The following is a 15992-nucleotide window of genomic DNA, read 5'->3' as shown; positions in this document are numbered from 1 at the left end:
TTGACTTTGAGCTAACCAAAGGGAGAATGTTCAGGTGAGACTGACCTAATCAGGTGATTAGGACTTTAAAGAGACTGGTCCCTTCCTAAAGTCACAGAATTTAGAAGTATGAGAGGGACTGTTGAGGGGCCAGGTGGCAAGGACCTGAGAGTGGCCTCTAAGAGCTAAGAGGAGTCCCCAACTGACAGCAAAACACTGGGACTCCATGTCTACTGCAAGGAATTGAATTCTGCAGACAACCTCGAGGGGCTGGGAAACATCACTTTCCCTAGTTTAGCCTCAAGATGAGGATGCAGCGACTGGTACCTTGATTTCAACCTTGTGAGACTCTAAGCAGAGAGCTGAGCCATGATGTGCCCTGACTTCTGAATGCAGAACTGTGAGCTGGTAAATGGTGCTATTTCCAGTCAACTGAATTGGGGCAAGTTTTTACACAGCAGTAGAAAACTAATATAATAGTTCATGGTTGGGCCGGCCCCGTGGCTTGGTGGTTAAGTGCACGTGCTCCGCTGCTGGCGGCCGGGGTTCGATCCTGGGCGCACACTGACGCACCGCTTCTTCGGCCATGCTGAGGCCGCGTCCCACATACAGCAACTAGAAGGATGTGCAGCTATGACCTACAACTGTCTGCTGGGGCTTTGGGGGAAAAAATAAATAAATAAAATTAAAAAAAAAAAAAGTTCATGGTTTGTTCAGGTTTTCTACTTCCTCTTCAGTCAGTTTTGGTAATTTGCATTTTGGGGGAGATATATCCATTTCATCAAAGTTTTAACATTTATTGTTAATAAAATGTAAAATATTGTAAATAAAATATAAAATTGTTAATATGTGATTGTGATTCTAAAAATCTCTCCCATCTATAGTTATGTTCGCTGTATGTACATACAGTTATGTGCATCTGTGTGCATGTGTGTATATATGTATGCATGTACATGCGTGCATGCATGTAGTTATGTGTTTGTATGTGTGTATCTGTGTGTGTATGTATGTGTACACTCTCTTTTTCTTGATTATTCTTGCAAGAAGCTTGTTCATTTTATTAAACATTCGAAGATTCAGCTTTATATTATTTCTCTATTTCCTATTTTAACTTTGTCTACTCTTATCTTTATTATTTCCAGTTTTCTACTTTCTCTAAAGTAGAAAAGTAGTAATTTCCTTTGCTGTTCTTTTTTAAGATTCTTGAGACATATCAATGCTTGGTTTATTTATTTTCAATATTTTAAAAAATAAAATCATTTAAGTTTATAAATCTCCCCTAAAGCATCACTTTAACTGAACTCCATATATTTTAATATGTAGTATTTTTGTTGTTGATGAGTTCTAAATATCTGGTAATTTCTATTGTTAGTTCTTTAATTAATGAGTTATTTAGTTGGCCATTTTGAGGGTTTCTATACATGTGAATTTTCTTTTTAAATGTGTTTTTATAGTTGTATTCTCATTTAATCGCATTAATTGCAGAAGTGCAATAATATATGTTACTAATTCTTTGAAATATGTTGAGACTTCTTTTGTGATGTAGGATATGGGCAATTTTCAAAGACATTCCTGTGTACTCCAAAAAATGTATATTCTCTATTTGTTAGGAGTAGATTTTGACAGATAGATAAATAGATAAGAAAGATATAGAAGATTAGAACTATATAATGGATCAAGACTGCTAATTTTATTTTAATCTTGTAAAGCCTTACTAAATTTTGGTGTTTAGTCGTTCAGATTCTGATAAGAACTTTGTTAGAATCTTCTACTATGTTGGAGGCATTTTCATTTATTTTCTTTATCTGTTTTGAGTTTGTAAGGTTGGGTGCATAAAAATTAATGATTGCCATATTTCTTGGTGAAATTTTCCTTTTAGTGTTATGCATTATATAACCTTCTTTAGTCCTAAGGTTGCTTTTTGTCTTAAATTCTGTTTTGTCTTTAGTATTTCTATACCAATTTTCTTTTCTATAGTATTTACTTACTATATCCTTTAAAAAATCTGTTTATTTTCAACATTTCTGTATTTTTTTTCAGGTGTGTCTTTTGTAAGTAGAATACAGTTGGACTTTAAAAAACTCCAATCTAATACTATACACTTCAATAGGAACTTAAAATTCATTTATATTTCTTGTGATTACTGAAGTATTTGGACTTAATTCTAATATCTTATTTTGTGTTTTCTCTTTATATCCTTTCTTTGCCTTTTTAGGAGGCACAGACTTTTGTAGCTTGACAAAATGTTCTATATTACTTATTCCCAGCACACCTTTTTACCCACTGCTGGTTTTGAGATAGATTGTATTTCTATCCATTTACTGGATGTCCTTAACATTTTATGATTTCAATCTCTTTTGTGAAGAAACTCCTAATCTCATTGAATTGTTTGTCTGTGTTGTCTCGTATTTCGTTGAGTGTTTTTATGATAGCTATTTTGAAACCTCTGTCATTTAGTTTATGGATTTCTGTGTCTTCGGGGTTGATTTCTGGGTGCTTGTCATTTTGTTTCTGGTTTGGTGATTTCATATATTTTTGCATTGTGGTTCCTGTGTTGGTTTTGTTTTTCCTCATCCTGGAAGTCTCTGGTTGCAATTTCCACCTGCCGCCACTGTCTGGTGGTAAAGGGCTGTGTAGTCTAAGCCCCTGCGCTCTGCCCCGGTTTTTCTGCTGCGATCCGCAGTTTTGTTTTGTTTTTTCCCCGCTGCGATCCACGGGTCCAGTCGTTTGATCAGGTCTGCCTCGGATCGCTAGGTCTGGTCTGGTCGGTTGAGCTGCAGAGTCCGGGTTGTGGGGAGAGGGGAGCTCTCTCTTTTGCCCTCTGGGTCCCTGACGTGGGAGGCTTCTCGTTTGCCCCTCTTTATCCACTCTCTGGGGTGCTCAGATGTTGATGGTAGCCCTGTGGCTCCTCTGAGTCCTCTGTGTGGGAGTTTCCCACTGGCTGAGAGAGTCCGAAGAGCCACGGTTTCCCCGCCGAGGGCCACCCCTCCCCCCTCTCTGGGAGCCGCGCTGACGGGGATCGCTGATCTGATGGGGAGGGAGAGGAGTTCTCCTTACCTCTCCCCACTTCCTCCGGGGGCCCAGCACATTCCGCTCTCAGATGTGAGGCAGTGTGGATCCCTCCGCTCTAGGTTTTCACTGTCTGGGATTCCGTTGTTGGTCTGTGACTGTTGCTTTTGTTGTATCTTGTCGGGGGAAGAGTTCACGGGAAAGCTCACTCTGCCATGGTGCTGACGTCACTCCTGGATGTCCTTAACATTTTAAACGTATGTTTGTAACTATACATTTGTCTAACGCAGAGGTCAGAAAACTACAGCCCATCTGCCTGGCAGCCTGTGTTTATAGATAAAGTTTTATTGGAATACAGCCTTGTCCATTCATTTACATATTATCTATGGCTGCCTTCATGCTACGGTGGCAGAGTTGAGTGGTTGTGACAAAGACCTTATGGCTCACAAAGCCTAACTATTTACTAACTGGCCCTTTACAAAAAACGTTTGCGGTCCCCTGGTCTAACACCATGAAGAGTGAGTTAGCCTCTATGACATGATTGATGTGACTACACCTGGTACAACCCCTTCTGTAAATATTTTATTATTGCCTAGATTGTTAGTTTTACATTTAGAAAATAAACACACAAAAAATGAAAAATTGGATCATAATTAAAAAACAATCAATGATTAATTAAATTTAACTACTTGAAAATTATTTTCAGTGCCTGCCATTATTCTTACGTACTGTGCATTCCCTTTGGGTTCAGTTATCATGTTGTTTTACTGAGGGTCTGGGTGATGACTTATTTTATACATGAAATATTTATTTCATGTATAGACTTATGTATATACATTAAAATATACTTACTTGATGTATGAAATATTTTGCCCTCACTCTTCATTGACAGTTTAGCTGGATATTAAGTTCTAAGATGACAGTTATTTTCCTGCAGCTTGTTGGTGGTGTTGCTTAATTGTCTTCTACCATATGTTTTTGCTGAGGTGAAGCTTTCTCATCTTTTAATTTTTCTTCTTTTCTAGATATTTTGTCTTTTCTTTCTGGTAGCTTTTAAGACTTTCTTTTTACGCCTGATATTCTGCATTTCCTCGTACTGTTTCTGGTTGGATGTATTTTCTTTATCTGATTGGCACTTGTAGTGTACTTTGAATTTGAGAACTCAAGTCTTTAATTCTGGAACTTTCTCATCTGTTATTTCTTCAGATGTTGCTGCTTCATCATTCCCTCTATTCTCTTCTTCTGGAACTCACATTTGATGTGTGTTAGATATATGATCTAACCTCCATATCACTTAACTTCTCTCTCATTTTTTTTCTTTGTCTTTTTGATGTCTGTGGGTAAATTCCTTAGTATTAGCCCCAGTACTATTTTCTAAACCGTTAATACTCTCAAACCATGTCTCCAACCTAGAGTATGATGCATCATTACTGCTGGTATTATTTCAGTAACTATTTGCTTATTGTCAAGACTTCTAGCTAGTTTTTTAAGTACCTACCTGTTTCTGCCCGTTTTTGTTTCATAATTTGTTGATTTCATCTGAACAAAATTAATCTCCCAATAGTTGATTCCAGTACGCGAGTGTTTCTCTTAGCACTGGACTTCCTCATGTGCTGTGGAATTTTGGTTTGAATAGGTTTTCTTGTTGCTCTTCTTTTTTTATCCCCTGGGAGTTTTATCTTATTTTTGACCCCAGCTCCATCTCAAATTTTATTCCTTACTGCCATGTATTACAGCAGAGGAGCACAAAGCCTTCTTCACCAAGAGTCCAGGATGCATTTTAAAGGTAGAGCCCGTAGGATTGTTGGTGAATTAGATGTGGAGTGTAAGAGACAGAGGAGTCAGGGATGAAGGCTTGGTTTTGGCTTAAATAACAGTTGACTAGCGCTGTTCACTGAGAGGGGTGAATACTGGGGAAGGAGCAAGATTGGGAGTAAGAATCAAAAGCTCTTTAGTCACTATGATGTAACAACTCGGAACTTTAAAAAAAAGTACATGTTTTAGTATGTTAAAATTTAAAAACGAATTCTTTAGTTGTATAATTTTTTTTTTTGTGAGGAAGATCGGCCCTGAGCTAACATCTGCCAATCCTCCTCTTTTTGCTGAGGAAGACTGGGCCTGGGCTAACATCTGTGCCCATCTTCCTCTGCTTTATATGGGACGCCGCCACAGCATGGCCTAGACAAGCGGTGCATCGGTGAGCACCCGGGATCCGAACTGGCGAACCCCGGGCCATTGCAGCGGAGCGCACGCACTTAACCACTTGTGCCACCTGGCTGGCCCCTAGTTGTATAATGTTTGATATGCTTTTTTTGATTTCCAAGTGGAAAGGTCAAAAAGGCAGTTGGATATATGAGCCTAGAGTTCCAGATTTGAATTAAAGATGTAAATTTGGGAGTAATAAGCATACCGTGATATTCAGAGCTATTGGGTAGATCCTATATGGAGTGAGCCCTGGGGCCTCTAATTTTTGAGTCTGGTAGAGGAGGCAAAGCTGGCAAACAAGACCTAGAAGGGGCTCCCAGGGAGTTAAGAGGAAAATGAGAGAGTTGACCCAAGGACAAGAGATGAAACCGTTTAAAGAAAGAGACTTAACCATTGGAATTGGCAAGAAGGCTTGACACAGCATTTCAGTGGAAGGGTGAGGGTGAGAACCTAGTTGGACAAAGGTGAACAGAGATGGAAAGGTTAGGCAGTGGGGACCAAGGATTGACACCTGCAGTGAGTTTTGGTGTGAAGGGCGCGAAGTGTGCTGTGGTCAGAGGCAGGTGTGAGATCTTTTGTTTTTAAGATGGGAGGCATTGGAATATGTTTTTATGCTAATGGAACTGATTGTTATAGTTTTTCTGAGTCCCCTGAACCCTTTATTCCACCTTCGCTGCCCCTCATTCCCACGTTCTCCTGAGATAAAGTGAAGAAGGGCAACGTGTAGTGCCTGTTCAGGAGTCTCTCAAGCTCCAGTGAACTCGTGCCCCCACTCATCACCACCTCTCCTGAGGCAGCTTGCAGTGCAACTGGGGTTGGTTTGAGGACATGTTTCAGGCTTGGACTCAATTGAGGGACAGACTCAAGGCCAGGCCAGGGGCCACAGACCAAGTGTCCTCTAGAGGTGATGCCTTTGAACTGGAGGGACGGTTATGCTGGTAAAAGCCATTGCTAACATTACTCGTGAGGACATCTGAATTCAGTTCCTGCCTCCCCCTGCCTGGCAAGCCCCACGCCCTGTGCAAGCCCTGTGCTTGGACTGTGGGGGACACAGGCACAAATGTGTCCCTGCTCTTGGGCGTAGGACACGGGTGATAAGGGGGTGTGTTCTCTTATCAGCTCTGTGTGGAAGCCCTTACTTCCCTCTTTCTCTTTGTTCCTGCCAGGATCCTTGCCACGGCTGGCACTGACTTTGACCTGCGAACGCTGCGGGCTGTGCGTGTGCTAAGACCCCTGAAGCTGGTGTCTGGGATTCCGAGTGAGTCTGGCAAAAGCAGTCATGCCCAAGCCTACTTGGAACACTGACCTCCTCTCCCACCCCCACCATGGCCATGGCCACAGTTAAGCCCTAACCAGTGGGCTCTTTGGCTTTGGTGACTCTGAGCTTGCTGCTCTTGACCCCAGGGAACCAGATATGAAGAAAGGAAGAGCAAGCCTTTTCCAGTCTATCCCATTCTCCATGAAAGCCCAGACGATGACCCTGTTATTTTGCCCTGACTTGGCTTCCCTAGATGGAAACTTTACTCCTCCTCACACCCTGTGCTGTATTTCCAGCTCTGCTTCTTTTTCTGGGGTTAAGGGACAGATGGGAGATTGGCCAAGGTGCTGGGTCATGATGCCTGAGAAAATATTCAAAGGCTGCAAAGGACCACCTGTCTTGGCTCAGGCTTGGCAGGGCCATTGGGAGCTGAGACCGGGTTAAGACATGCTCCTGGAATGGGCTGCTCAGGGAGCCAAGCGTGGGCAGGAGGATGGACAGGGTTGCCTTGGGAGCCAGTGACCATCCTGGCCTCTTTCCTTCAGTCTGCTGGAAGTTTGGTTTTAGGATTCCCTCAGGGCCTGGATGGGCAAGGACCTAGGGCTGTGCCCCCTGAGACCACTACAGGGAAGACCCTTGGTTGGCTCCCTGTTCGGCCCTGAGACCCTGCCAGGCAAAGACTCAGGCCTGTATCCAAGAGCTAGGGCCAGGCTGGAAGCGGGGTCATGGGGCTCAGCCCCCTCTGCCCAATCTGGCCCGGAAACACTCATGCCCTGTGATCAGCGGTAAAATACTCCCTAGGGGCAGGTCCTCTGCTTTACTTTCCCTAAGGAGTTGGGTCTGTCAGGAACCCCTGGACTTCCCTCCCAGGATCCCCTCTCATAGTTCCCAGCATTTCCTTCTCTTCCCTCCCAGGATCTTCTCCTCTTCCCTCCTAATCCTCTGCTCTTAGTTCCCAGGATCCCCTGCTCTTCCCTCCCAAGATCCCCTGCTCCTCCCTCCCAAGATTCCTTGTTCTTAGCTTCTAGGATCTTCTGCTTTTCCCTCTCAGGATTCCCTCATCTTCCCTCTCAGGACTCTCCGCTCTTCCTCTACCCTAAGCCCTCCATAGATCCACAGATCTCACCAGCCCACACTCTCCACCTGAACTTCATACTCAGGCACCCCCACACCCTGCTCCTCCCCCTACTTTGGGACACTGATCAGTCCACCTCCCCTCACGACCCTATGCCTCGTCCCCCACCCCGAGGACTCTCAGCTCTGCCGCACACAGGCTTTCCCTTTTCTGTCCTCCTTCCCCCAAGACTTCAAGCTTCCCCACCACTCCCTGCTCTGTCTCCTACTTTGAGGGCTCGCCTTTGCCCTGTGGCCCCGTAAACACTCACTGCGAGCACCTTGCCCCAGGACTCTCAGTCCTGTCCCGCCTGGCTCTTGCTATTCTGTCTACACACCCATCCCACTCCCTGCGCTGCCCGCCCTCCTCTCTGACCTGCCCTGCTTTGCCTGCTCTGGCCCCAGGTCTGCAGGTGGTGCTCAAGTCCATCATGAAGGCCATGGTTCCGCTCCTGCAGATCGGGCTGCTTCTCTTCTTCGCCATCCTCATGTTCGCCATCATCGGCCTCGAGTTCTACATGGGCAAATTCCACAAGGCCTGTTTCCCCAACAGCACAGGTGAGGCCTAGCCGCACCCCTCAGACTGAGATGAGGACCGCGGATTCATTCCTCCAGGAGAGAGGCACTGTTCCAAGTGCTAAGGAGCTTTCTAGGTGCCAGACAAATGAGGTGGAGGTTCCAGTGGGGGATGGACGATAACCTGATAAACACAAATATGTAAACTAACACGCACATGACCTCATTACAGATTGTAGTAACTTCTAGGAAGGAAACAAAAAGGGCATTTGAAATAGAATAATTTGGGGCCCTCTTCACAGAGAGTGGCCAGGGAAGGCCTCTCTGCTCAGGTGACAATTGAACAGCAGTCTGAATGCAGTGACAGGGACAGCTGTGTGGCCACTGGACCAGAGAGCTTCAGTTACAAGGAATAGTAAGTGCAAAGGCTGGAGTGAGGAACAGGAAGAACAGAAGGGGTCACTGTGTGGGTTTTGTGGATGGTCGGAGCTCTGAGTCTTATTCTGAGAGAAATGGGAAGACAGCGGGGGGCTTTGAGTGAGGAGTGACATCGTCTGATCATTCTGGCTGCTGTGGGGAGATGAAGGCAGAATCAGGCTTGAGTTGGAGAATAATATCTCAATCCAGGAGAGGTGCTGTTGGCTGGGGCCAGGCTGTTTTGGTAGACATGGTTAGAATGGGTCAAGGTCTTGTTATATGTTGCAGTGAGGCTTGCTGCACCAACAGGGTTTTCTGGGATCTTGTATGTGGGGTGTAATAGAAAGAGAAGAGTTAGGGGTGGCACTAAGGTTTGTGGCTTGAGTTGACCATAAATACATTTATGGTCATCTCACTAGATGCAGAAAAAACTTTTACTAAAATTTGAATCATTCATGACTAAGAAAACCTCTTATCAAACTGGAAATAAAAAGGAATTTTCTTAAACTCCCTAAAATTTCCTGCAAACATTGTACTTTGTTGTAAGTCTTGAGAGCTTTCCCTTTAAAGTCAGGGATGAAATTGAGGCACTCATGGTCACTTTTAGTCCGCATATCATTGCAGTCACAGCCAGTGCCAGGAGACAAGAAAAGGAAGAAAAACCCTGTCGAGAATGGGAAAGGAGGAAATAAAACTGTCGTTATTCACAGAGAATACCGTTGTTTCCAAGCAGACAAACAGTGACTTACTAGTCTTCTCTGTGAGCGTTTATTAAGATGTTTGGAGGGAGAGGAGTAAACTTTTGTGGTCAGTTTTGTCTTCTAAACCTGGGAGTATTTGCTTTCTATCCTACAACTCCTCAAAATTTCTCCTATGTTGATAGGAGGGATTCCCATGTATTGTTATACATTTGCTTTTTTTTTTTAATAGTTTTTTTCTACTCTGTCATTAGGATTTGGGGACTGGAGGGGATAAACATGTGCTACTGGTTTAAACAGTGCATCTTGTTGCAGAGATTAGCACTGTTTTTCTGGTGTTTCTTTAACATCCCTCTGTGTGGTCCTTGGCTGCCTCCTAGGCTGCAGGCCAGCAGGAGCATATCCACTCTGGGAGGGCCAGGTCAGTGAGGCCTGGGCCTTGAGGCCCCCAGCCATCCTCTGGTCACATGTTGGGTGGGCTCTGGGTCAACCTGCCGAGGTTGACGAGCACCAGGACTAGTCCAGCTTGGTGTTGGCTCCAGAGCGACAGGCAGATCTTCATGTCAGGAGAATCTTGGTGGCAGTTTGGCCGCGAGGGAAAGGAGAAGTCAGGGTGGTAGTGGTAGAAAGAATTGGAGATTGGGAGTTTGTTGTTTTTTATTTTAAGGTGAATGAGTCCTGAGCATGTTGAAATGATGATGGGCAGGTTTCAGTAGAGAGGGAGAGGCTGACCAATAGTTCCTGAGAGGGTAGGTGTGAGCTCAGGTGGAGGCAGACTGTAGGCAGGAGGAGAGTGCTGGTGCAGGTGCAAGAGGATGGTGGGAAGTCGAGGGAGAGTTTCTGTTGGTGGCTGATTCCTGTCCACCTGTGACGAGGTCTCCAGGGCCCAGGAATCCCAGCAGGGTGGGAGACCTTGGTGTTTCTGAGCTCAGGGTCTGTGCTTCATTCTCCTGCTCTCAGATACAGAGCCAGTGGGCGACTTCCCCTGTGGCAAGGAGGCCCCAGCCCGGCTGTGTGAGGGTGACACTGAGTGCCGGGAGTACTGGCCAGGGCCCAACTTTGGCATCACCAACTTTGACAACATCCTCTTTGCCATCCTGACGGTGTTCCAGTGCATCACCATGGAGGGCTGGACGGACATCCTCTACAATGTGAGTTGCATCTTGGCCCCGGGATGGGGAGTGGGCCCTGGAGCTCCTGGGGTCCCATTTGAGGTGGCGCTTCTGACCTAAGAACATCTGCCCAGCCCCAGGCTCCTTCCTCCACCCTAGGATGAAATACAGGCCCCTCCTTCAGAGGGCCCTACCAAGGGGTTCACTGTGATCAGTCTCAACTCAACTCTTGACTTAGGTCCTGGAGTCTCCAGGACAGCTTCTCTTATGAAAGTGAAACTGAGGGGCAGCTGGTGGAGGTCAGAAAAGAAAATTCCAGAGAAGATACTCACTGTGAGCTTGCTCCAAGTTAGGCCCTGTGTGAAATGTTTTAGCCCTCTTAACTCATAGAATCATTTCAAGAACCCCATTGTACAGATGATGAAACTGAGTCATGGAGAAGCTAATTAATTTGCCCTAGGCCCCAAGGCTAGTAGGCAGCTTGCTGTTGACTGCTACCTATGCCATCGCTGCTGGGGTCTTCTGGATGGAGTAAGGGACAGGGAGGCCTTTTGGGCCTCTCGTCGTCCCTAGGCTGTCTGGTGAAGATAGTGAGGAGCAGGGTAGGGCTTAGGGTTGCCTTGAGCCAAGGCTCAGGGAAGCTTCTTTGCTTATGCAGGGATGCTTAGGGTGGGAGCCTGTGTCTGGTACGTTTGTTTCCTTCCCAGTGAGTCTGGCACTGTTTCCTCTGGTTCTGCTCCTCTTTGATCTTCTCACTCTCATCTTGATGCCAGCCTGTCTCAGTGGTGTAGGGCAGTCTAGGGTTGGTGCCCATGACAGAAGTTGGGTAAAAGGCCCTTGGGGGTTGCCTAGTGACCCATCTGCCTCCCACCTCCCCTCCACCTGAGACTCTTCTTGGTGGACTCTACAATCGATTCCTGAGCAGACCACTGTCTCTTTTTTTATGTGACGACTCCCCCTATCCCCAGCTGCCTTCTACCCCCTAGAGCCCTGTGAGCCACTGGGGCATGAGAACAATTAAATTCATAGCTCAGGGGCCTTGGGAGGTGGAGAAAGAAGGTGCACATGAGCCAGAAATCTTGGCAGGCTTGGTTGGGAGGGTATGGCTGGCGGATTGCTATGTTTTGGGTAGCTAGAGGGTGTGTTCTGCTTGGGTGCTGTGGGTGGCGGACCCTGGAGCACAAGGTACTTCTCTTTGAATCTGTCACTTGTGCACTGAGGGTGGGGCTTGGGCTGCAAGTTCCTGGAGCCCTGTGCTCCCCAGCCTCTAGTAGCTATGTGCTGGTGGCATGACAGTGGACAGGAGGAAAGGGACAGACTTGGACCCTTTGCTCTGTGCCTCCTCTAGGGGTTCATGGAGACCCAGAGGGGTCTCGGGGCTGGGCATCCAGTAGGTGCTTGGTAAATGCTTGTTGAGCAGGCAGATGGCAGATGAGGAGTTAAGGAAAAGCTGGCCCTCGGTCCGTTGAACCAGATCCTCCTTGGAGTGGGAGTCGTGTCTGATGATAGGCTCTGTTTGGTCGAGGGAAAGAGGAATGGGGACAAAGGCAGTGATAAAGAGCTTGGCTGTTCTCTCCCTACAGCTGATCAACGAACAATTTCCACAGAGACAGACCCTAAAAATAGCTCTGAGCTGGGCACATCCCTGCCAGCCCCACCCGAACGAGAGACTGTGTGAGCAGGTCTCTACAGCCCTCAGTGCCGAATGGGGCTTGGCCAGTGGCCCAGGTGACTCAGACTGGTGGGTCTGTGCCCCTCAGGGGAAAGGGTGGGCACGTACCAGACCCCAGAGCAGGAGGCACTGGTCAGGAAGGGCCACAGAGGCTTCATCCAACACATATTTCCATGGGACCCACCGGGTGCTGGGCACCCCCAAGATGCTGCAGGTATGATGGTGAGCAGGAGGTATTCAACAAATAGGGGCCCAATAGTGGCACACACTGTGAAGGAAACAGAGGAGGATGAGGGGCAGGGAGTGATGAGTTAGAGGGTGTTGGAAAGCAGGGCCTAGTGAGGCCTAGACGCCAGACCTGCACACGTGACGGGACGGTGTCTTGCACATTGGGCGAGGCACCAGGACACAGTGATGGTGGTGAGCTGGAGGCTGGTGCCTAGAGCAGGTGGCCAAGAACTGGCTGGATCCACCCTCCACACCAAGGGATGACAGGGTCAGTTGTTGGAGATCAGACAGGATTTTTGAAGAGGATTCTTTGGAAGGAGAGCCTGCCCCTCACCTCCAACCCAGTGCAAGGGGCTTTCGTGGTGCCCTCAGACATAGGCTCGTGGAGGGTGGAGGCCCAAGCGACGGTGCCTGGGACTTCAAGGGCAGGAGCTGCTGGCCTGCAGCAGTGGGGTGGAGGGAGCGTGATGGAGAGCACACTCGATGTAGGAGCAGGGGGAGAGTGTTTGAGTGTCTCTCGTGGACCAGCGGTCGCCAGGGGAGAGTGGGCAGCCAGGAGCACTTTTAAATTCTGACCAGGGGGAATGATGGCTCTCAACAGAACATCTGTTCTGAGTGGGACTGTTGAAGAACTGGTGGTGGTGGGCATGGAGGGTGTTCTCCAGCTGGAGGAGAGATGGCTTGCCTGTGTTTTGAAAAGTAAGTGAAGTCTAGCAGAGTCTTGGAAGAACCCGCAGAAGTGCCTTGTGAGAGACTAGTCAGCAGTAAATTCCTGTCAGGCCCAGGGAGATGAGATTATCTCAGGACAGCACCACGCAAGGAAGAACTTGCCTGCCCCCCTGCTCCTCCCTCCCCTGCGTTGTTAGTGTGGGGGTCAGCAGCCCGCCAGCAAGCTGAGGAAGGAGGAACAATGCTAGGTGCGTAGGGGCAAAGAGGGGCCAGGCCTTCTCCCATTGAAAGCAGTCAGCTGTGGCAGGCCAGCCAAAGAGAGTAGATGTTCTCAGTGTAAAGCATGTTAAAACAGTTTTATTACCAGCTAGGATTGGGCACTTAACTACTGAATTGAGACTGTGCTTTCCATGTGATGTGATTGTAGAACTTTCTATTACCCGGGAGTTATCAGGAAAATCATGAGACTTATCCAAATTTTCATCCAGGCACATGACTATGTTCAAAGGGACAGTTGGAGGTAAATAATATTGGTTTATGATTATATACATATGATTTTGCATATGTTCATTGTACTAGTTACATAAACATCTGAGGAAGGAGTGTTCAGATATATAGGTGTAAAGCTATATTTTGAAATTAGCAAAGACAGGACTTGCTCATTGATTGAATGTCCAATGTGAGAGAAAGAAGAATCAGAGATGATGTGACTTGAGCCACTGGGAAAGGTGGTACCTTTGCTGAGAAGGGGAGAATTGGGAGCAAGATATTTGCTTAGTATTGTTTTAGCGGAGAGTAGTGGTGGAACACGAGAATTTTGTTTTGGCCCTGTAAAGCTTTAGATAACTGTTTTCATCCAAGTGGAGATGCTGAGTGTACAGTTAGGTACATGAGAGGGAGTTCAGAGGGAACAGCAGGGTGAGGGTGTATGTTTGAAGTCATGGATGGTGTTTAAAATTATGGGAGAGGATGAGATTGCCTGGGTAGTGAGTGTAGGTGGAGAAGCGAAGGCCCAAGACTGAGCCTTCTCTGAGCCTTTGGCTGTCGGGGGAATTCCAACATTTAGAACCAAGTAGGAAAGAAGGATCCAGCAAAAGAGACCAAGGTGGAGCCTTTAAGGGGGCTAAGAATAACACCATGAGCATGCTGTGTCTTGGAAGCGGAGCAAAGAGTGATCCACCAGGTCACATGTGCTGAGAGGTCAGGCAAGATGTTGGTAAACCTGATGAGCAGTTTCAGTGGTGGGGTTAAAACCATGGAATGTGTAGGTTACAGGGAGAGGGAGGCACGGAAGTGAGAATGGCAAGTATAGTCAACTCTTTGAAGGATTTTCCCTGTGGAGGGGATCAGGGCAGTGAGAGGTAACTGCAGGGAGATAAGGGAATTGGCTTGCTTTTTAAATTTATAGACTTTTTATTTGAGATAATTGCAGGTTCACACGCAGCTGTAAGAAATAATACAGAAAGATGCCAGGCATCCTTTACCCTGTTTCCTCTAGTGGTGCAACCTGCAAAACTGACATATAACACAACCAGGATGTTGACACTGATGCAGTCAAGATGCAGAATGTTCCATCCGCAGGAGGATCCCTCATGCTGCTTTTTTATAGCCATGCCCATTTCTCTCTTGCCCTCACCCCCTCCTCAATCCCTGATAACCACTGATCTGTTTGCGGATCTATAACTTTACCATTTCCAGATGGTTATATAGATGAAACCATACTGTATGTAACTTTTTGGTATTGGCTACTTTCACTCAGCATAATTCTGTGGAGATTCATCCCAATTATTGTGTGTGTCAGTAGTTTGTTCCTTTTTATTGCTGAGTGGTCTTCCATGGTATGGGTGGACTACAGTTTGTGTAACGTCCACTTTTTAAAGGACATCTGGATTGTTTCCAGTTTGGGGCTTTTGTGAATAAAGTTGCTCTACACATTTCTGTACAGGTTTTTGTACAAACATTACTTTTCATTTCTCTGGGATAAACGCCAAAGACTGGGATTCCTGAGTTGTATAGCAGTTACATGTTTAGTTTTTTAAGAAACTAAAACTTTTCTAGAGGGCTGTATTCTTTTACAATCTCACCAGCAGTTTATGAATAATATAGTTGTGCTGCATCCTTGCCAGTATTTGCTGATGTCACTGTTTTTACCTTTAGCCATTCTCATAAGTGTGTAGTGATATATCATTGTGGGTTTTTTTTTTTTTTTTTGCTGAGGAAGATTCGCCCTGAGTTAACATCTGTGGCTAGTCCTCCTCTATTTTGTATGTGGGCTGCCACAGCATGGCCTCTGACGAATGCTGTAGGTCCATGCCCAGGAACTGAACCTGGGCTGCCCAAGCGGAATGCGCCAAACACAACCACTACGCCATTGGGGCTGGCCTGTATATCACTGTGGTTTTAATCAGCACTTCCTAAGGGCTAATGATGTTAAGCATCTTTTCATATTTATTTTCCATTTGTATATTTCCTTCGGTGAAATATCTCTTTGTATCTTTTGCCCATGGTCTGTTTGGATTGTTCTTTTACTGTAGAGTTTTTATATATTCTAGATACTAGTTCTTTGTCAGATATGTGGTTTGCAAATATTTTCTCCTGGTCAGTGCCTGTCTTGTCATACTCTTTACCTAGTCTTTCCCAGAACAAGCATTTTAAATTTTGATAAACTCCAGTTTATCAATTTTTCCTTTTGTGGATTGGGCTTTTGGTGTCAAGTCTAAGAACTCTTTGTCTAGTCCTAAATCCTGAAGATTTTCTCCTGTGTTTTTTCCTAAAAGTTGTATATTTTACAAATAAGTCTGTGGTCCATTTTGAGTTAATTTTTGTATAAAGTGTGAGGTTTAGGTTGAGGTTCTTTTTTCTTTCTTTCTTACTCCCTCCTTCCCTCCCTCCATCCATCTATCCCTCCCTCCCTCTCTTCCTACCTCACTTCCTTCCTTCCTCCCTCCCTCCCTTCCTTCCTTCTTTTCTGCCTCCCTCCCTCCTTCCTCCCTCCCTTCCCCCCTCCCTCCCTCCCTCCCTTCCTTCCTTCCTTCCTTCCTTCCTTCCTTCTACAGATGTCCAGTTGCTCTAGTACTGCTTGTTGAAAAGGGTGTAGTTCTTCCATTGGATTGTTT

General features: G+C 46.2%; 1 protein-coding gene across 2 annotated transcripts in view; it reads left to right on the top strand.

Annotated features, from left to right (window-relative positions):
• CACNA1B (calcium voltage-gated channel subunit alpha1 B) overlaps nucleotides 1-15992 on the top strand; it is a 213671-nt gene that overhangs the window by 35208 nt on the left and 162471 nt on the right. For both annotated transcript variants that reach the window (XM_087418671.1, XM_087418670.1), the window contains exons 4-6: nucleotides 6360-6451; nucleotides 7970-8122; nucleotides 10156-10346. In XM_087418671.1, coding sequence (XP_087274797.1) covers nucleotides 6360-6451; nucleotides 7970-8122; nucleotides 10156-10346 — 436 coding nt within the window. The remainder of the gene's footprint in view (nucleotides 1-6359; nucleotides 6452-7969; nucleotides 8123-10155; nucleotides 10347-15992) is intronic.

Source organism: Ceratotherium simum, chromosome 29 (assembly GCF_057802395.1).
Source record: "Ceratotherium simum simum isolate JZ-2026a chromosome 29, ASM5780239v1, whole genome shotgun sequence".
NCBI lineage: Eukaryota > Metazoa > Chordata > Mammalia > Perissodactyla > Rhinocerotidae > Ceratotherium > Ceratotherium simum.
The sequence above is the reverse complement of the archived record's forward strand: the minus strand, read 5'-3'. Positions and strand labels throughout refer to the sequence as shown.